Here is an 18,653-nt window from a genome sequence, read left to right as displayed (position 1 = left end):
CATGCATTTAATAAAATCATTGGGATTGACAATCTCCTTTTTAACAACAAGTTTATAGAGGCACTGTCACTCTCTGTGGAATTTCTGCCAGAAATGTTTAAACATTTTTACTGTCCTTTCTGTAGCCCTTCAATTTCTCCTTGCTTGATTTAAAATAACGACTGAAATGCAGCAGTACCGTTTATATAAGGACGGTCCATCTAACTGCCCACTCACTTACACTACGCAGACATTTGCATAGTGCTACTACAGCACTAAGCTGTCATCTGAGAAGCTACAGCTCACTGTAAACAGAGAATAAATCTTCTCAGCGTTGATAATCCCACTTCACATACAGTGAATTTAAGGCGATTGCAATTCCTTTTCACTTACTACACTATTAAAGCATTATTTGACACGTCGTGTCACACCGGTGCTGAAGCACTGTTCTAACAAACAGAATTCAAACAATGTCATCATTTGCAAAGTATTTCAGATCTGAACGAACACATGGGACGTCTTCTTTCTAGGCAACAAAGGCAATACCAAATCATCCACATCAAGCACTATGAAGTAGATTGTGGAAAAATCCCAGTCACATTCCCTCCTCTCCAGCATTTGTTCTTTCATTTATTCCGCAAACTGGAATTTACAACACTGAACCCTTTTCTCCAGTGCCCTTGAAGGAATCTGCTGAGGTCTGAACTGGTCGTCAATTGTTTGGTCTGTGCTTTTAATGCTTAACCAGGCAGTGCTGCTGGATCAACATCCAGAATCTGGGATGGCAGACTGGGAGAGCTGCCTGTCAGCTGCCCGAAGGGTCCCCTCCTCCCCTGTATCTTCACTTCTGCAAAGTCCTGACAGGCAGATGAAGAATTTTTCCTGGACTGTATGTTGTACGCAAATGTTACCACCCCGCCTCCTTTTGAAACAACAGATTTTAGCTAATTGCCTTAAGGGAAACCAAAGGCAGAGAACCGGAGTGTTCTTTTATGTGTATTATATTAAAATAATGCACTTTTACATAACAATTCCTGTTGAACACTGTGTTTAGTGACTGTAAAGAGATTTAAATATACTGTAACTTCCTTGGCTTATCAGCTTAACTTTGGTGAATATACACAAATTGCTCAAGTTATTTATGGTTTATCTGCTTTAACAAAATATTGTACAATAGTTAAATACACCTAAGTGGTAGCGATACATTGACAAGGAACAGCATTATCGTCTTATAAAGTCTAGTTTTCCAGGCTTGTGTTTAAAGAAAGAATATTTATTATCATGTTCCAAAGTATGTGTCATTGTGTAATATATTTATCATATACTACTTTTTAGAAACTGCTAAACTTTCACCTCCCTCTGGATTTAGAGGAGAAAAAGATGTTTGAACTTTCCTGCTTGTTCCTTTTCAGCACAAGAAGTCTGACACCCCAAACTGACCAAACTCAAACTATACTGAAAAATGTACTGAATAATGTAGTTAATGCTTCACAATTGTATGGAAATGTCTACAGCTGTTGGTTTTTTTTCCCACTTTTTAAACTCAGAGAACATCAACACTCTTAGGCTACAACGCTTGACACTTTGTTTACACAGAAACACTGTTTTAAAGTCTGATGTTTGCTGAATTCATCTTTTGATATTTAAGATATTATGGTTGTCTCTTTTTTTTGTTTGTTTGGTTGGTTTTTTTACTCCATGGGGGCTTATTAACGTTTTTATTTAGTTAATTTACCTATATATACCAACTTACAGGGGAACAAATAAGACAATTGCTGAAACCACCCCATCCCTTCCATTTCCCATACAAAGCGTATCTGTGGTAAGTGGCCCTGTGCACATTTGGGCTCCCCAGAGCGCTCCCTGAGCCACACAGTGAGCTGCCTGACTCAAGTGAGAATCCACACTACAGGGACTGATTCTTGCAGTCACAGACTGCAGGCCAACTTTAGCACTCAGACACGAACTGCTGCTGCCCCTAAGCGAGTCTGCATCAGGCAAAGAATAGAACAGCACTGCAGCTACAACAAGGATGTGTAAGTATGAGAGGGAAAGAAGGTCCACTCCCTGTAGATTATGGACCTCCGTCCTCCCCCAGTAATTAGAGAATAAACCAAAAGAAACCCAACTCATGCTCTGACGTATAAATAAGCAGGTGGAAGTGACATTCTCCTACCAGTTTCTTTTACCATGCACTACTGAGAATAGCTGTTTGTCAGCCGCCAACAAGGCATAACGTGCCCCCTTGAGGTCATTCCCAGCTGCCAGGAAAAGAAACACCAGACCTGGTCTCATATCCCCTCCCTGAGGCTGTGCACTGCTTGTCTCGAGTGCTGATACAAAACAAAAGTTTTCTAAGCATAATTAATTTGCTATGGAATACTTCGGAATTACTGGGAAATGCATCAACCTACTGCACAATTCAACCAAGGCAGGTTCTTAAATGCTAGTCTTATTCTCTGTTACTTTAACGCAGAGGCAGTTTCGTAGCACTGATTTTTTTTCTTCAAGTGCTTTGGGGCATTTTTAGAAATAAAAACTGTTTTCCTGTAGAGTTTATCCTTAATTATTTGACTTTAAAAAAATTCAGCAGTACTGAAAATGGCATTCTTAACATCACTCTTAGCACCATGCTCGCTCCAATACAGAAAAGCCTTACACCCATTCCATCAGCCAGTAATGGTTTTCTTTCACATAGATTTAAGTTAAGTTGAAAAAATATATCTTTTAAAATTCAGGGGCAACAGCAGCAGCGTCACAAGGTTTAATGCAGCTCCACCACTGGCTTGGAGTCTAGTGGAACTCACTTACCATAGGAATATCTGTAAAGTACTTCTTCTGCTAATACAATAACTCTCCAGTTGTTGGAGGTTGATTAATGTATCTTCCTCATCAGTCAAGGTCTAAAATGGCTTTTTCTGCTGTTCGTCACAGTAAAATGGAACAGGAAAATATTTACCTAGAATTTTGTCAGTCTAATTATAATGTTCCAGTACTTTCATTAAGGCACAAATATCACAATCTCAAGTTACAGAAAGGTTCTGGTTAGTGCCAAGTGTCAGAGTGAGGGTTTTTTTGCCAGTGAAATGCAGTTCCTGTTTGGTGCAGGTGGAAAGCAAGAGAGTTCCCTTCCTCTTGTGTTCATTCCAAATATCCCACTAATGAAAATCTGCCACCACTTAAAGCATGAAAGAGGTTTAGTTTTTTGTTATGTTTTAAGAAAGCTCAGTTAAATACAGTCTATGTGGAAAGTTATTAACTCTACCAGGAAAATTTATTTGACTTATCCACAGATCACTTTCTTTCTGCAGGAATACTTGCCCACACATTCCTCTGACAAAACAGCTTTGTCCCTTTCTGTGCTTTTGGCTGGGTATGGGCTTCAATTAGGAAAATATATTCATTTTCACGTTACAAACTATTTACAGGAAGCAGCTTCCAGGATAAAGTCTGAAAGAAAGGAATGTAAATAAGCAACACCTTCCAGAAAAAAAGCACTCTGAGTGATAGCAGACCCCGTTCTGATGAGTTTACAGGTAAAAACCCTCATGGCTCAGTTGCCTCTTGGCCATATGGGAGTATTTTATTCAAGTTTTGGTTTTTTTTTTAAACCACTGTACTTTTATACCAATATCTTAGCTTTGATTTTCCTTGCAAAGCATTTGCTGTTTGCAGGGCTGTTGGCAGTGCTGTGACTGGACAGGACAACACTCGGGCTGCCAGGGATCCTGGGCTCGCTATGGTACTGCTCAGTTTTCAGGACTGGGGGGTAATTCCTATGGGCTGAAGGGTTTCCTGTTTACTTCTTACAAATACCAACCTAAACAAAAAAGCAAAATACTGTACAATTTCTATACAGTATATTTACAATTTTTAAATCCTAAGCATCACCTATTTTTACTGATACTGTATCACCTATTTTTACTGATACTACAGAGTTTTACTAGACAAAGGATCTCAATAGCCATCTCTTCGAAATGGTCTGCTTCCAGAAAACATATGCTTCTAGGAATTAAAGACTTCAACTAGTAATTTATGGAAATGTGTTCCTGAAATATTCAGGAAATACTTGTCTTCAAAAAAAGAACTTGCCAGTAGCTTTCCAGTTCGGTGAAAGGCTGACTCTGCAGCTTCTGAAACAGAACTCTCTCCCTTCTGCTCTTGCTCTCTAAATGCTGCCAAGCTTCAGCTTTGTTTTTTAATCACTGGCTCTTAGAAAACAGCTACAAAACTCAATTTACTTTTAGGGTATCCCACTAAATGTAACAATGGTGGAGTTTTTTCATTACGTCATAGATATTTTGTAACTGCAATAGTGATAGACATTTGGCAGGGTTAGCAAATTAAACACAAATAACAATGAATAGATTTTGCTCCAATACTTGCACAGAGTATTTCAGAATGACTGACTTACTTATTAGCTGCACACTCACCTTCCTCTGCCTCCTAATGCATGTCACAGCATTCTGACAGTGCAGTGTCACTACGTGCCGGTCAGTAGATTGTTTGGAAACTATGTAAAATGAACAATTCTAAAAGCAGCTTTCCACTTAGGCTATTTCCTCTTTCCTGACTTGAAGAATAAATTTGTATTTGTATATGTTGTAAAAAAATAAATGGTTTAAGATGTTGAGTCTTTCCTTTTGCTTTCCTGACCTGACAAAGGCTGATGGCACTCTTGGAATTCTTTGGAATTTAAGCCATGTACACTTTTGCAATCACCTAGCAAGCAGTGAAAAGCTATGGGGATGACAACCTAAGCAGCCAGAAACACAGGTTACCAGCAGTATCATGTAGTCAATGGACAAATGGATTCTGAAACAACCAGACAATAGCTGATATTTGGGGAATGGGGAGAAAAATCAAGACTTTAAATTCTTACCTTGAATTTCTCCTGTATTCTTCACTGTGATGGTTTATTGAAGACGTTGTAGAGCTGTCAGAAATGGAACTCAGTAATCTTAATTTGCTAATAAATACCATGGTCTTATTGTAACAGAATAAATGCACAGCAAAAATCATCTCAAAACATAATAAACAGTTTGGAGACATCAGAAGAAAAAATATAAAAACATGGAAATTAACACATACTCCAAAGCTGGAGGTATCCTGAATATCAAAGGCTTCAACACTAAATTAGTATTTCCAAAATATTTATTTATATATCAACATAACCCAGTGTTTCCTCAAACCCACATATACGTATATTCTCTTACAAAATATTAGGAACTATAAACAAAAATACTGTAATGCACTGCTTCAGGCAATTTTAAACTGACCTTGGTTTGTTTCTTTTTACATTACTGATGTGACTGAACATTGCAGATCCCAAGCCCTGAGAACACTGGCTAGGATGGCCTTGTACCTGTGTGAAAAGCTTCTGTTTTGTTTATTGAGTGCTTCTATATTCAAACAAAAGCCTACTTGCATTCCTTTAATGATGAGTGGAAATTTCTTCCAGACAATCTTTGTCCATAATTAAGAAGCCATCTGAACATAACTGATAGATCCACTTAGGACAAGGATGATTCCTTTAAGTGTTTAGCAAAGTCCAAGGTTTTGTGACTAACAGTGTTGCTCATGTGTTGCTGAAGCTGTTCAGTCAGCTCCTGATTTAGAAATGAATCCATATGTGAGAACGTGTCCTGAAAATAACAGAATATTAGTTGTATTAATAAACAAGTCCAATATCTTTAATTAGCAGTCTTGTTTCTCTCCCATGACCCTGGCCACCTCCTAGACCTGACCTACAGAACTGCCAGCTCACTGAAATCCAACTGCCATTAAGTTTCACTTGGAAGTCACATGTCCAGCATGTCTTAGATGATCACAGTTTTGGTGACGATTTTTTTTTGCTTTTAAAGTGTTCTCTAGAACAATACCTTTTATATGTAGCCACAGCTTCCAGTTCCGAAGGAGCTTACACATTGCTTCCTGTTCCAAACACTTTCTTAAAAAAAAAACTAAGCATCTCAGATCCAAGGACAAGTGAAGGCAATAATGCAAGCAGTTTACAAGGGTAGATAGTGATAGGACAAGGAGAAATGGTCTTAAACTGAGACAGGGGAGTTTTATGTTAAATATTAGGAGGAAGTTTTTCACAGAGGGTGGTGACACACTGGAACAGGTTGCCCAAGGATGCTGTGGATGCCCCATCTCTGGAGGCATTCAAGGCCAGGCTGTATGTGGCTCTGGGCAGCCCGGTTTGGTGGCTGGTGACCCTGCACATAGCAGGGGGTTGAAACTGGATGATCATTGTGATCCTTTTCAACCCAGGCCATTCTATGACTCTGTTAATTAATGCTATGGGAAAGGAAATATTCATACAGCATTTCTTCCTTCTGTTATAAGTCAGTGCTATCTTACGCCAGTTAAAAAATATCTAACTGAGAAAGTACACAAAGCAGAAAGCCAAAGTGTGTGTGCTAATGTCTGCACATAGCAAATAAAGCTTAAACTGGTACATCCCATGGTCATAAAAGGACATGAAGTTACCTTTCGTCTGGGTGTTACTGATGGAACGGGAGGATTGAAGGTCATTCCTTTCATATTGTATGCCTCAAAAAGTTCTGTAGCAGGCCTATAGCAAAACCATTTTTTACAGTGAAAGAAAAAAGTCATTAGATACAGTTCAAAATAATATACCTCCAAAGCAAAAACAGCTTATCCCCCAACACCATTCATACCCACCCAGCATGTCTTAAGTGAACTCCAGAGTAAAGAAGATCGACTAGAAAAGACTGTACGTATGAAATAGGGCTAGTAAAAGCCAGTGATATATATCTAAATACTCAGCTGGAGAAGAAGATGTTACGAGTAATTATTTTTAGCTATTCCTTTAACATATTATGAACAACTGCTATTTTGCTAGCATGCTATTTTTAAAAACAGGTCCCTTGTATAGCTCACCTTCTGCTCATATCGAGTGAAAGAGCTGCTGATCCTTCAGCTGGAGCTCCAACAGCAAGATGAGCTGCAAATTTCTGCACTGTTGGATGATAGTGTCTCTGTACGAAAGGAAGGAAAAAAGGCAAGTGGGTGAGAGATAATGGTACTGTATTTACCCATGGATTTTCCCATTTATTTTGATTCCAATAAGATGTAAGAATCTGCTTCTGATTTAAACAGAAAATATGAGCACTGTCATAATCAGTTTCTAAGGTTAAGTGAACGAGAGCAGCTAGTCATATATTTATTCACTTGGAGCTGTTATGCTGAGAGAAAAATCCTCTGCAGTTAACTCATTCTCCCAGAAGACAAGAAAAAGGGCAGAAGAAAGCCTCTGCAAGCCCCAAACCACAAACGCTGCCTGGAATGACAGACACAGGTGTAAGCTGCTCCCTGGAGAAGGGCTAGACCATCTGGGATTTTAACAGATTGAAAGAGTTTCAAAAGGAATCTTACTAGGCAGCCTGCAGTAAGACTCAGCATAGTACTTTCATAAGTAGTGTGTATCACCCTCTTTAGAGTTTGTGCCTCCCTACACTACCGTGCTGTTGTTCCTCTGCATTGGAAACAGGTTCAGCCCACATGGGCCACATTTGACTGATAAGCCTGAAGAACTCTGTTCTGTATTTGATAGTAGTTATTTACTGCTCACCTTCCTAAATTGTTCAGCTACTCACTAACCTGCAGCAAATGCAGTTCCCATAGAGCTGTGTTCTGGGCATTGCAGTGCTCTGGTTCGTCCAGTTCTGGGAGATAAACTCCACTGCCTTGAGATTCGTTGTCTAATAAGAGATCCATCTTTGGGAATGTCTACAACACAAAGAAAAAGGCTGAGATGCTTATACTATATATCCAATTACAACACAGTTAAGTCCAAGAATCAATTCATGATATTCCACCTCAGATGCATTTAAGGATATGCTTTTGCTTAAAATGCTTAAACGCTTCATTTTGCATAAAATCAATCTGTTAAAAAACTCAGCAACCTTTAACCAGTAAGCTACAAAGTCCAACAAGTAAAACTTACTTGCATTAATATCCTGTTTGTTGCCAAGATTCCAATGCTGGAGTGTGGAAGAACATGAAGAGCAAGAGTGGAAAGCCTCTTCATGAAAGCAAGAGCTCGCTGCTGGGAAACCTGCTTTCTCCGCTTGGCAAGCATGACATCCAGGCACCGGAGCACAATCCCTATGTCATCGTTGGTAGCACCTCAAATGCAAAGTTTCATACAAAGAGTAAATCATCATGACCAGGAACACAAATTAAATATTCTGCTACTGACTGTGCACTGGAACCTGAGAAATAACATGAAGGCCCAAAAGGTTCAAATGGGGCACTAACGCGACCCAGACGTAACCATTCACCCCTTTCTGTTAAAGACAGTCCTACTTTGAACAGAAAAAAACATACTGTTGCTTCTGTGTTCCTCTCTAAGAAAATATTCCATCAGAAATTCTAAAAATTAGATGTATTTTAACTCTGCGTGGACTCATCTTTTAAAAATTGTTAAAAATAAGTGGCTTGCTAACATTGTATTAAGGCTGTGATACCAAACATGCAGAATAAACATGATCTAATTAGACACTGAAAATAAGAATCTGTACTTACCTGCATGTAGGCTAAACAGCGTCTTGTAAAGATGCGTGTAAAATTTCATTGGATCAATATTAAGAACATCACCTATAAAGGAGTAATGTGTTTATTTGTGATTATGTTAATAAAATGCTACTACACTTCAGGTGCTTGTTGTTTTTATTTAAAGATTTCATACCTTGTCCAGAGAGTATTTGAAAAGCACTGAGAATGCAGTGAAGACTCTCACGATAGCTTAAGTCCTGTAAATGCAAAACTGATTGAGTACCCAGAAGTTAATTTTAAGAAAATTCTACAACTAAGCTCTACTTACATCAGAAGCGATGAGAGAATGAAGAACAATCAACAGGTCATCAAAGAATTCCACATTTATGAGGTGGGCAAACCTTGAATCAAAGAGATAAGCTATAAACATCCCCTGCAAATTTAGCTCAAAGCATTCGGACTTAGCGAAACCCAGACCTTAAAGCAGTGCTAAATCAAGTGCTCAGCATCTGTTATCCTCCCATACATGGAGAATTCAGCCCCCAGCTGATAGTTCTCAGCTTCCCTATAGCACTACAGATGTGCTCAGGTTCTTCAGGAAGCGATCAGACAAACTGTTAGAGTCACATCACATCTGTTGGGTATGCATCATATTGATGCTGTTGTGGCAATTTCGCATTATACTGAAATGTTTGCAGAAGTAGCCAAGTATCTCAGCATAGAAATAATAGAATTTCAACATATTTGTCAGTCTTCTTGCCTACAAGATTCACAAAGCCTTTCAGCAGTTTATGCCTGTTCTGATACACACAAAAGAAGGTCAATCATGTTCTTACTTTGCAAGACCTTCCAGCACAGCCGGCAAAAGCGGAGACTTCTGAGCTCTCTTCAAGATTCTGAAGTATGTTAAAAATACAATATTCAAGGTCTCTGTGTGCTGATGGGAAGAAAACAAAGTAGAATATGTAAGCATGGAAATCAGACATTTCTTGTTCACTTAGAAGTCCATTAAAAATGTGCCTAGTACGAGTACTACAATATTGTTATGTTTTACCATAGCATTAAATTATATCAGTACTTTTTCAAGTGCCAACATCAGTGACAGCACACTGGAACTGGGCAGCAAAACCTACTGGTGAGGTAAAGGACATGACTGGATCATCAGAAAAGAGTGGAGCACATTTTCCTTGCCTCCTTCCAAAGAGAGGCAAGCAGAAAATGCTGCCAGTCCAGCTGTCACACCTCTCTGTCCAAGCTTGCACTTAGGCTGCCCAAATCAGTCCTGGCACTGCCATTTCTGCTCTTCTTATGCTGAAAAGCTCAAGTCCTGATTTCCTTCTCCCTATTCTGTCCCTCTATACTCTCCTAACTGAACAGCCTCTCTTCCCCTCAGATCAAGCTAGCCACACTCCTCTCTAAAAGCCTGAATGCCACAGTGAAATTGGAAAAAGCCATTATTTAGTGCTGCCTGCAACAGGAATAGGGCACAGGGAGGACATTCATCAATGCATTCGAATACCTTTCTGTGCACACAACAGAAGGAAATAACTAAGTAATAGCTAAGCTGGCTTTCCTGGGTACGTTGAAAGGACTCTACTTAATAAAACCGAGACCTCTGGCATAGGCAAAATGTTTCTCTGCTGCTGACAGTGTCCAGAGGTGTGAAATACTGACAGCTTGGGTTGTTAGGGAGACGCTTGGTTACAAAATGATTAGGAGCTGCTACTGTGCAAAAATGGGAAAATCATTTCTAAATTACTTACCAGCTTCAGTTTTTTTTCTTTACTTTCTGAAGCTTCTGCTTCCAAAAGTTCTCTTTCCAGCTTCTCTTCTGCTTTCTTCCACTGAAAACACACAGTTCATTTGAAGTAAACAAACATTCCAGCAGAGTAAATGTTTCCAATGGGCCTGGATACCCAGATCCCAAAGATACCCAGTGAACAAACCTTCCAAACGAACAATTCATGCTTGGTGAGTTGCTTATGTCATCCTGTGATGCTATAGGGCAACCAGCATAGCTGCATTCCTTCTTAATAGAAACAACTGATTGAATATACTATCAACACCCAAAAGGCACCAATCATTACCTTTCTTTGCATTCTTGAAAGATGTTTTCTTTTCTCTTTGAAAGTCATGAACTTTTTCTTTGGTGCAATGTCTTCAGAATCTTTTTTTAATTCCACTTCCTTAATTCTTAAGTGAAGAAAAACTTCTAACACCTATGGGAAAATAAATAAAGTGAAAGGTGATCAACAGAAGAGGAACAGAGGGGCTAAGAAATCCTGAATTCATACTAGTTGGTGAGCTCTGCTGCTCACAGATTCTTATGTTTACTCTCATGTTCCTTCTCATCTGTTTCATTCATCTCTGCTCACATTTCCTTCCTCTCTCCTCAGCAATGTTATTTTTTATCCATCTCTCCATTTGCCTCTCTCACTTCCAGTCTTCCTGCCTGACATAACTCATATCTCCATTGAGATCTGCTCTTCTGCTCCCAGTTTCTTTCCCCTGCCCTTCTCTCTCCTTCTAGCTTTCTGGCCCAGCCCACCTCTAATCTTCTTACAGTGATGAAATTCTGCTTGTCTATAGGCAGCAGCTTCACTAATTTCAGACTTTTTTTAAACTATCAAAATATGAAAATTGTGAAGTATAACAGAAAGACTCTTACCTCAGGTCGAACGTTGTAATTTCTGCCCTTTACAAGGCCAGAAACGACTTTAACTACACCAAGTGAAGCAAAGCCCAACTTGTCTTGCTTAAAGAGTTTCTTAACTGCTTCACAGCACAGTTCAGAGATCTGAAAGGTGAATTCAAACAATTTTTTCCATGACAACAGCTAACTGATAATACTGATGGTGTTTACTAATCAGAAAGCACTCACAGCTTGTAAAATAGGGAAAAGGCCACAAGATGTTGATGATGGAATGAAACTCAGAAAAAAACTATTTTTCATGCAAAACAAGAACTCTTCCCAATCAGAAAATCACTTACCGTTTTTGATGTATCATTCATGAGAGGAACAATGAGAACAATAATGTTATTGTGGAAGTTGAAGTGCAGTAGGGCCACAAGCAGCTCACACAGACACTTCACTGCAATCTCTGCGAGGCCTTTATATGCCTTTAATGAGATGATATTGCTTTTCTTCAACTTCCTCTGTTTCCAATCTGCAAAAAACAATATTAATAGTAATTACTTTCAAAATGCAATTTTAGTTGTTGCATACTAAAATTGTTCTTCTGCAATTATATGAAATACTGATTACATAAAAGATGGGTACGGTTTGCACTGAATCAGCAGAGGCAAACTGATCCTGAAAACAATTTTGCATTTACTATAAAAAAGTGTTCACAGTACCTTTAATTGTTTGTTCCAGATTTTCCAAGTAAAACTTATACTGGCTCACGAGGCCTTCTTCAAATTCTCTCAGTTTCTGAGTTTCTTTTTTAACCTGTGTACATCACACAAGTAAAATATTAATTGGAGACTAAAATTAGCCAGTGGTGCAAAAAGAAACCAAACAAAATTAAAACATGTATCAGAAACCTAACACACATTATCCTTTTAGATACATATTAATAAAAATGTATTGAAGTATTTCTGCTTAATACTAGATGTGCTTTTTATGCTCTAAACACCTCTCCCAACTAGGCCTAATTCATTTATAGGGACTAAAGGAAATGGAGCTATGGCTCTACTAAAAGCACCTACAAAACTGCTTGCAATTAACCCCCAGAATCATAGAACTGCTGGGGTTGGAAGGGATCACCTAGTTCCAACCTCCCTGCTGTGAGCAGGATGCCAACCACTAAGTCAGGCATCAGATCAGGTTGCCCCTGAACACCTCCAGGGATGTGGTAATCAAGAAGAATCTATTCTGTAAACTTAGTACTTCACAGTAATTTGTGCCAGTGAGGTGACAACAGTGTTTAATTTGCTTTCTTTCCATTTCCCTCAGTGTGACAAAAAACAATGTCTTATTCCAAGGTTTATGATGAAAGTCACCCACTCGGGTTTGGTATATAAATTTAGCATACTATTACTTCTCTCCGTTACCACCAGCATGTCACCTGCTTATTGAAGGAACTGTGCAAGAATTAAGGTTCAAATCAAACACCTCTGTTCCAAAAGTGTCAGTTTCACAACTTCCCTAAGTGCCTGTGTATTTGCTGCTCTTTGTTCTAAACCAGAAATTCATGTTAAAATAACAGTATTCAGCACGATCTAAAAAATCTGTATGACTTAGAAAACTATAGAGAAATGTGATATTTCACCTTGGTAGCCTTTTCTGCTTCAGTCAGAGGCCGAATTTTGTAAGAAGGAGCAATATCTTTGAATACTTCCATCAGAGAAACCATGACCAACTTTCGAACGATCACAGCAACATTAGGGTCCTGTTCCATCAGCATGGCACGCAACTCCTTCAACTTTTTAATCTGATTAAGAAAAGAGACTGATGAAGTCAGCTGAAGATCACCCTCCAAACCAATTTCCAAGCACAATACACAATTCTGCAAGTCTGTCACATTTCTAAACACTTAGGGGAAAAAAACACAATTAACTGAGCTATACTTAGCATTGTACAATGAACCAAGAAATGCTGGATAACCCATCAAAATTTTATCTTGGGAATGTTAAAACTACATTACTATTCTAAAATTACCTGGAATTATAGCTAATTACCAGCACATACTGGAACACTGAGAACTTCTATACATAACCCTGAAAGCAGAGCTGAAATAGGGGTTATGCTTAAGGAACAAGGTAGTTTGTATAGGAAACACCAGATGCAATATTATTCCTGCAGTTATTCAGAGGGCCAAGTTTCTCCTGAACAGAGCCAACGCAGTCACCTGGACCTTTATGAGATTTGAACCCTTTGCATCAACCTACAGCAGCAGTTTTACTGCTTGCAGTCCTTGGAGAGCGATGCAATACTGATACTTGACCTTGTTTTACTGATGTATTCTTCTGCTTTTGCTATTACTTGGTCACTTCAGATCTTTATTTACTGACTTGCTGCACAACACAGACACACACGCATGTTAAATAAATGCTACCTACATTGTTTTCTGGGTCAGAGAGAATGGCAGATGCTAAGGCAGCAATGTGCATCTTCCTTTCCTGCAGCTTTATTTTCCTTTGAGCAGCCATTTCCTCAGGAGTGAGAACAGGTGGGGGTTCTTCATTAAAGTCTAGCATAGCGTATAAGAATGAAAGAGGAGAGTCACCAGGGAAGCCGCCAGTAACAAACACCATGCTGTAAACCACAGTTCTAGATACTGCACTTCAGATGAGAGACAACCCCACTCAACAATACGATGTGCAGTTCCACAGTAAAAGCAGCTTTAAGAACAAATCTGCTAGAGCTTGTATTAACTCAGTTTCATTCCTCCCCCACTTTACAATCTTACACTTGCAAAAATAAATGAACAAAAATCTTATTGAATCTTTAAATATTTTTCCCCGAGCACAGTGATAACATACAAATTCAACATATGACCCCAACCATGCCAAGAAATTGAGGAGCCTTACAATTTGCAGCCACTTTTTCACCTATCACTTTCTCTTTCAAAAATACAGTTGGTATATTTGCATTTTCTGTGTCTTAAAGAAAGAGAGATTTTGAAGCCAGCTGTGGAAATCCATTCCCCAAGGTCCTGGGATCCTACCATATAAGCAAATAATCTCTAACTCACTGTAATGCTTTGAGAGTAACATGGAAACCAACACCCTAAAAAAAGCACTTAAATAACAAAGGGAACAGCAACAAGACTCTTCAGATCCATCAGTGATTTGGAAAAAGAGAAGTAAATAAACACAATACTCTATTACCTTCTGTTACCTCCATTTCTTCTGTATCTTCTTCTTCATCCTCAGCAACATCAGAAACTGCAAAAACAGTCCAGGGTCAAACTCGTAATAAACACTGAGAAATGTGAAAGAACAAATTATATACATCTTGGATACTATTCTGATTGCAAAATCTGTGCCTTACCTGGCTTTTCCATGGTTTGGGGAATAATGCCACTTTTGTCTTTGATGGGGAGCAGATGGATGAGCTCTTTCTCTGGTTCAGCATTTACACGTCTTGGTATCTTCTCATATTTTTCAATCACGCTGTCACGTTTACGTTTCTTGATGTGAACAGGTTCACTGATACAACACAAGGCAAGCAAGATCGATTAACCATCTAATTAGACATGAACCACGTATGACAGTATACTAGCTGGATTAGGTGTCCACACTTAGAAAAATAAGTTACAGGTGATCATACGCAGTGGAATGCTGGAGTGTATTCACTGTGATAGCACCAGTCACCATCCAATGAGACAACATTAGTGCAGAACTATATAGAATTTTTGAATTCAAGACAAAGTAGCGCTTCCCATCTCTTTTTTAGAGGAAATTAAATGAGCAAAGACAAAATGAGACTTACTTAGCCTAGCAGGTCAGCCAGATTGTTTGGTGAATATTGACACATTTACATGAGCTTTAACATATGCATGCAACATTTACCAAAAAAAATTTCAAAGTTGCACTCTCCTGTAGTACAGGCACAACTACAAGGTACGTTATCTGTTCATCTTATTCATAAACTAAAAGCCAGGCACGATGAATCACGTTTTGAAGGGAGCAGCACAGTCTTTTTTTACTAAGAACACTGCTTTTGGTCTTGTAAGTGACAGAACTTCAACTACTGATCTATAATGGACTCTGAAAACCATGTATTCAGAGACCACTAGGCTTCAGCAAGGAAGACCACTGGTATACTATATCACACTGCCACCCTACAAGCACTGTAAGATCAGCACCAGAGTCTGCCTCATTGTCCCTGTGTAGATCAAACCTTTCCTATGTGCTCAGATCCTACTCAACATGCACAGGACCTCAACAGCTGTAACTGTTTGCCAAGTATGAAGAAAATACAGCTGTTATTCACAAGTCTGAGTCATTTGGAACATCTGGAAACCACAGTGCTAGCTGCTCCCATTCATGAAGCAGTAACATCCTCAGGGGCCCTTCAAAGTAAGACAACAATGAACAAATCAGATGAAGTTTGTAAGGTAAACATCCTTTTGAAACATAATTTCTGTTCTAAAATCTCAACAAATTTGGAAAAGATACATAAAATACAGAGATGAAAAACAGAAACTACTAGTATCTTAGCACAGCCTCTCTTTAACCTAGACCAGACTGCTCTCTCCTTTTACCACTACACGTGCAGCTGCCCTGGTCCGCTGAAAACTTCACCCTGAACAGATCTGCCATGAAGGACTATACCAACAAGCAAGCAGGACTAGGACCCTCATGTACAGGCTGTCGTTTTACTCAGTTTGAGGAATGCTACTCATCTCACAGCCATGGACCTCACAGGAACGAACACTGCAGAAACAGCATCATGAAGGGCAGCAGAGCTACATTAATACTGAATGTAGAACAGACTAAGGAAACACTAAACACCAGACTGAAAGTGACCTCCTGATAAACGTATCACACTACACGTAAACTGAACAAAGCTAACATACTAGAAAAAGTAGATGTCACAATACTCACGTAGAAGAAATATCTCTGGTTAGAAATGATGCTTTTCGAGCCAAATCTTCCATTAACTGCAAGTCATCTTCATCCATCATGTCCAGTGGAAGCGCTTCATCTTCCTCTTCCTCCTCATGTTTTTCAGCTATTTCAGGGATAATGTGCAAAAATTAAGATGCTGTATGCATACTCACACTTACAAACCTAATGCTGACTACATCTGAGACACCTTACTTCAACTTTGACCTCATGAACCTTCAAGCACATGTTTACATTAACCCAGAAAATGGCCCCTTTAATGTGACAGTCAATAGCAATTAGAGCAAACACAGAATGGCTGCATTTTCTGTTTCTCACACCTTCCCTTTCTTTTCTTTACACAAGAAGAGCAATTATCTGTGCACAGTGAATGGAATGCTGTTTTTTTGGAACAAAATTTTATAATGTAAAACAGCAGAACGTTAGTAACAGTCGTATCTTTTCTATGCAAAAAACAGCACTGAGCAAGCACTTACCAACATGTTTCTTCTTGTAATCCTCCAGTGGAAAAGGTTTTTTACAGACAGCATCTCTGACAGCCTGCCTTAGCTTCTTTTGTTCTTTCCGATACTTCTTAGCAGCACTCTGCTGCTTGTACTGTTTATTCTTTAATTTGTTGTCAAGTTTTATTTTACTAGTTCTCAGTAACTTGCGAAAGCTTGGGACGCGCTTTGTGTTTTTTCTCTGGGGAACAAACAGAGAATCCCATGTAACTGACATGTTCAAACCCTTCAGCAAATTCAGTTTCGTTCATTGCAATCTTGTTCAATTTGTATCTCTATCAGTGCTGAACAACTTAGACTCATAGAATCACAGAATTGCTCAGGCTGAAGAAGACATTAAAGATCATTAAGTCCAACCACAACCCATCCATACTACCCTAACAACACTCCACTAAATCATGTCCCTGAGCATGACATCCAAACAGTTTTTAAACACATCCAGGGACAGTGACTCAACCACCTCTGTGAGGAGCCTATTCCAGTACATAACTACCCTTTCTGTAAAGATTTTCCAGATATCCGACTTAAACCTTCCCTGGTGCAACTTGAGGCCACTTCACCTGTCACCAGGGTGAAGAGACCAACCATGCTCCTGCTGCAATCACCTTCCTGGTATTTAAAGGTCTCCCCTCAGCCTCCTTTTCTCCAGACTAAACAGCCCCAGCTCTTTCAGTCTCTCCTCACAGGACATATTCTCCAAGCCCTTCACAAGCCTTCTTGCCCTTCTATGGACCTGCTCCAGCACCTTCACGCCCTTTTTGTACTCAGGTACCCAAAACTGAATACAATACTCAAGGTGAGGCCTCACCAATGCCGAGTACAGGGGCAGGATGACTTCCCTAGTCCTGCTCACCACACCATTCCTGACACAAGCCAGGATGCCATTGGCCCTCTTGGCCACCTGGGCACACTGCTGGCTCATATTCAGCCAACTGTCCACCAGCACACCAAGGTCCCTTTCCATCAGGCAGCTTTCCAGCCACACCTCCTGTAGGGTTGCCTGGGGTTGGTGTGACCAAAGTGCAGGACCTGACACCTGGGTTTATCTTTTTTATCTGAACATACCAGAAGAATCCTAGAATGGCTCGGGATGTAAGAGATCTCAAAAGGATGATAGAGCTCCAACCCACCAGATGAGGGCCCAGGTTCCCATCCAACACAGCCTTGAGAGCCTCCAGTGATGGGGCACCAGCTCACAGCTCTGGGCAGCAGTGCCAGGACCTCACCTCCATCTGTACAGAGTACAGAATTTCCTCCTAACACCTAACCTAAACCTCCTCTCTTTTAGTTTAAAAGCCACCCCCCTTGGGTCTACAGGCCATGTAAAAAGCCACATCCCCTCTCTTCTCCAAGCCAAACAAAACATCCATGTGCTCCAATCTCACCCAAACACGTTAAACTGATAAGAAGAGAGACGTGAAGAATGCTTTAGAGAAACCAACAGTTATCAGACCCTACACACACCCGCTTTTAGTTACAGAGAGCACCCTTACACCCCCAGCACAGCACACAGCACACTAGGGCACACTCCCTCGGCCCGCCTCCATTTCCACGCTCTGCTCCAGCACAGCTGCAGCCGAAGGTTCAGCTCCAAGGCTGCGGTCCGGGCACGCGGGCTGAGCAGAGCAGCTGGGCGGGCCGACAGGTGCCACGAGAACTCAGGTGCGCCCATCAGCAAAAGGGCCACAACGCCGCGGGGGCTGGGATGGGAAGGAAGGCAGGAAATCACCCCAGAGCCACGCGCGACTCTCACAGGGCAGCCACAGCCGAGCGGGCGGTCTCTGTCAGCTCTAGTCGCGCTGCTCTACCGCGGCCCTGCAGAGCTCTGCCGCTTCCAACAGCACGCGACAAACCCGCACGGCTCAACGGCAGGCCGGGCCTTCGCGAGAAGACAGCCCCAACCCCGCGCCTCCGCACCGCAGCGCCCTACCGGCTTCATGGCGGCGGTCCCACACGCGCTGCTCCGGCGACGGAAGTGCCGTCCCGGGGCTGGGCCGGCTCCTTCCGCTCGCGCAGCCGAGCTCAGAGCGCCCCCTGGCGGCCCGGCCCCGAGGAGCAGACGCGTGG

At 40.6% G+C, this 18,653-nt stretch overlaps 2 protein-coding genes across 3 annotated transcripts in view; one reads left to right on the top strand and one right to left on the bottom strand.

Moving 5' to 3' along the window:
- The window catches only part of PLCE1 (phospholipase C epsilon 1), a 147,280-nt gene extending 142,284 nt beyond the window's left edge, over positions 1 to 4,996 (top strand). For both annotated transcript variants that reach the window (XM_072339606.1, XM_072339605.1), the window contains one exon: positions 510 to 4,996. The gene's annotated coding sequence lies outside the window, so the exon portion shown is untranslated. The remainder of the gene's footprint in view (positions 1 to 509) is intronic.
- A 119-nt stretch (positions 4,997 to 5,115) lies between these two features.
- NOC3L (NOC3 like DNA replication regulator) lies at positions 5,116 to 18,583 on the bottom strand. Its single transcript, XM_072339608.1, has 21 exons — positions 18,517 to 18,583; positions 16,560 to 16,767; positions 16,063 to 16,189; positions 14,504 to 14,661; positions 14,341 to 14,397; positions 13,570 to 13,700; positions 12,780 to 12,941; positions 11,863 to 11,956; positions 11,497 to 11,672; positions 11,174 to 11,302; positions 10,593 to 10,724; positions 10,269 to 10,349; positions 9,342 to 9,442; positions 8,834 to 8,906; positions 8,699 to 8,762; positions 8,536 to 8,607; positions 7,955 to 8,136; positions 7,609 to 7,737; positions 6,889 to 6,986; positions 6,475 to 6,559; positions 5,116 to 5,624 (listed from the first exon to the last, which is right to left on the bottom strand). The coding sequence occupies exons 1-21, from the start codon at positions 18,523 to 18,525 to the stop codon at positions 5,493 to 5,495; spliced, it is 2,400 nt and encodes a 799-aa protein (XP_072195709.1). The 5' UTR covers positions 18,526 to 18,583; the 3' UTR covers positions 5,116 to 5,492.
- Positions 18,584 to 18,653: the final 70 nt, after the last annotated feature.

This window comes from Excalfactoria chinensis, chromosome 6, assembly GCF_039878825.1.
Source record: "Excalfactoria chinensis isolate bCotChi1 chromosome 6, bCotChi1.hap2, whole genome shotgun sequence".
In the NCBI taxonomy this organism is placed as follows: domain Eukaryota; kingdom Metazoa; phylum Chordata; class Aves; order Galliformes; family Phasianidae; genus Excalfactoria; species Excalfactoria chinensis.
This window is presented reverse-complemented; position numbering and strand designations above follow the sequence as displayed.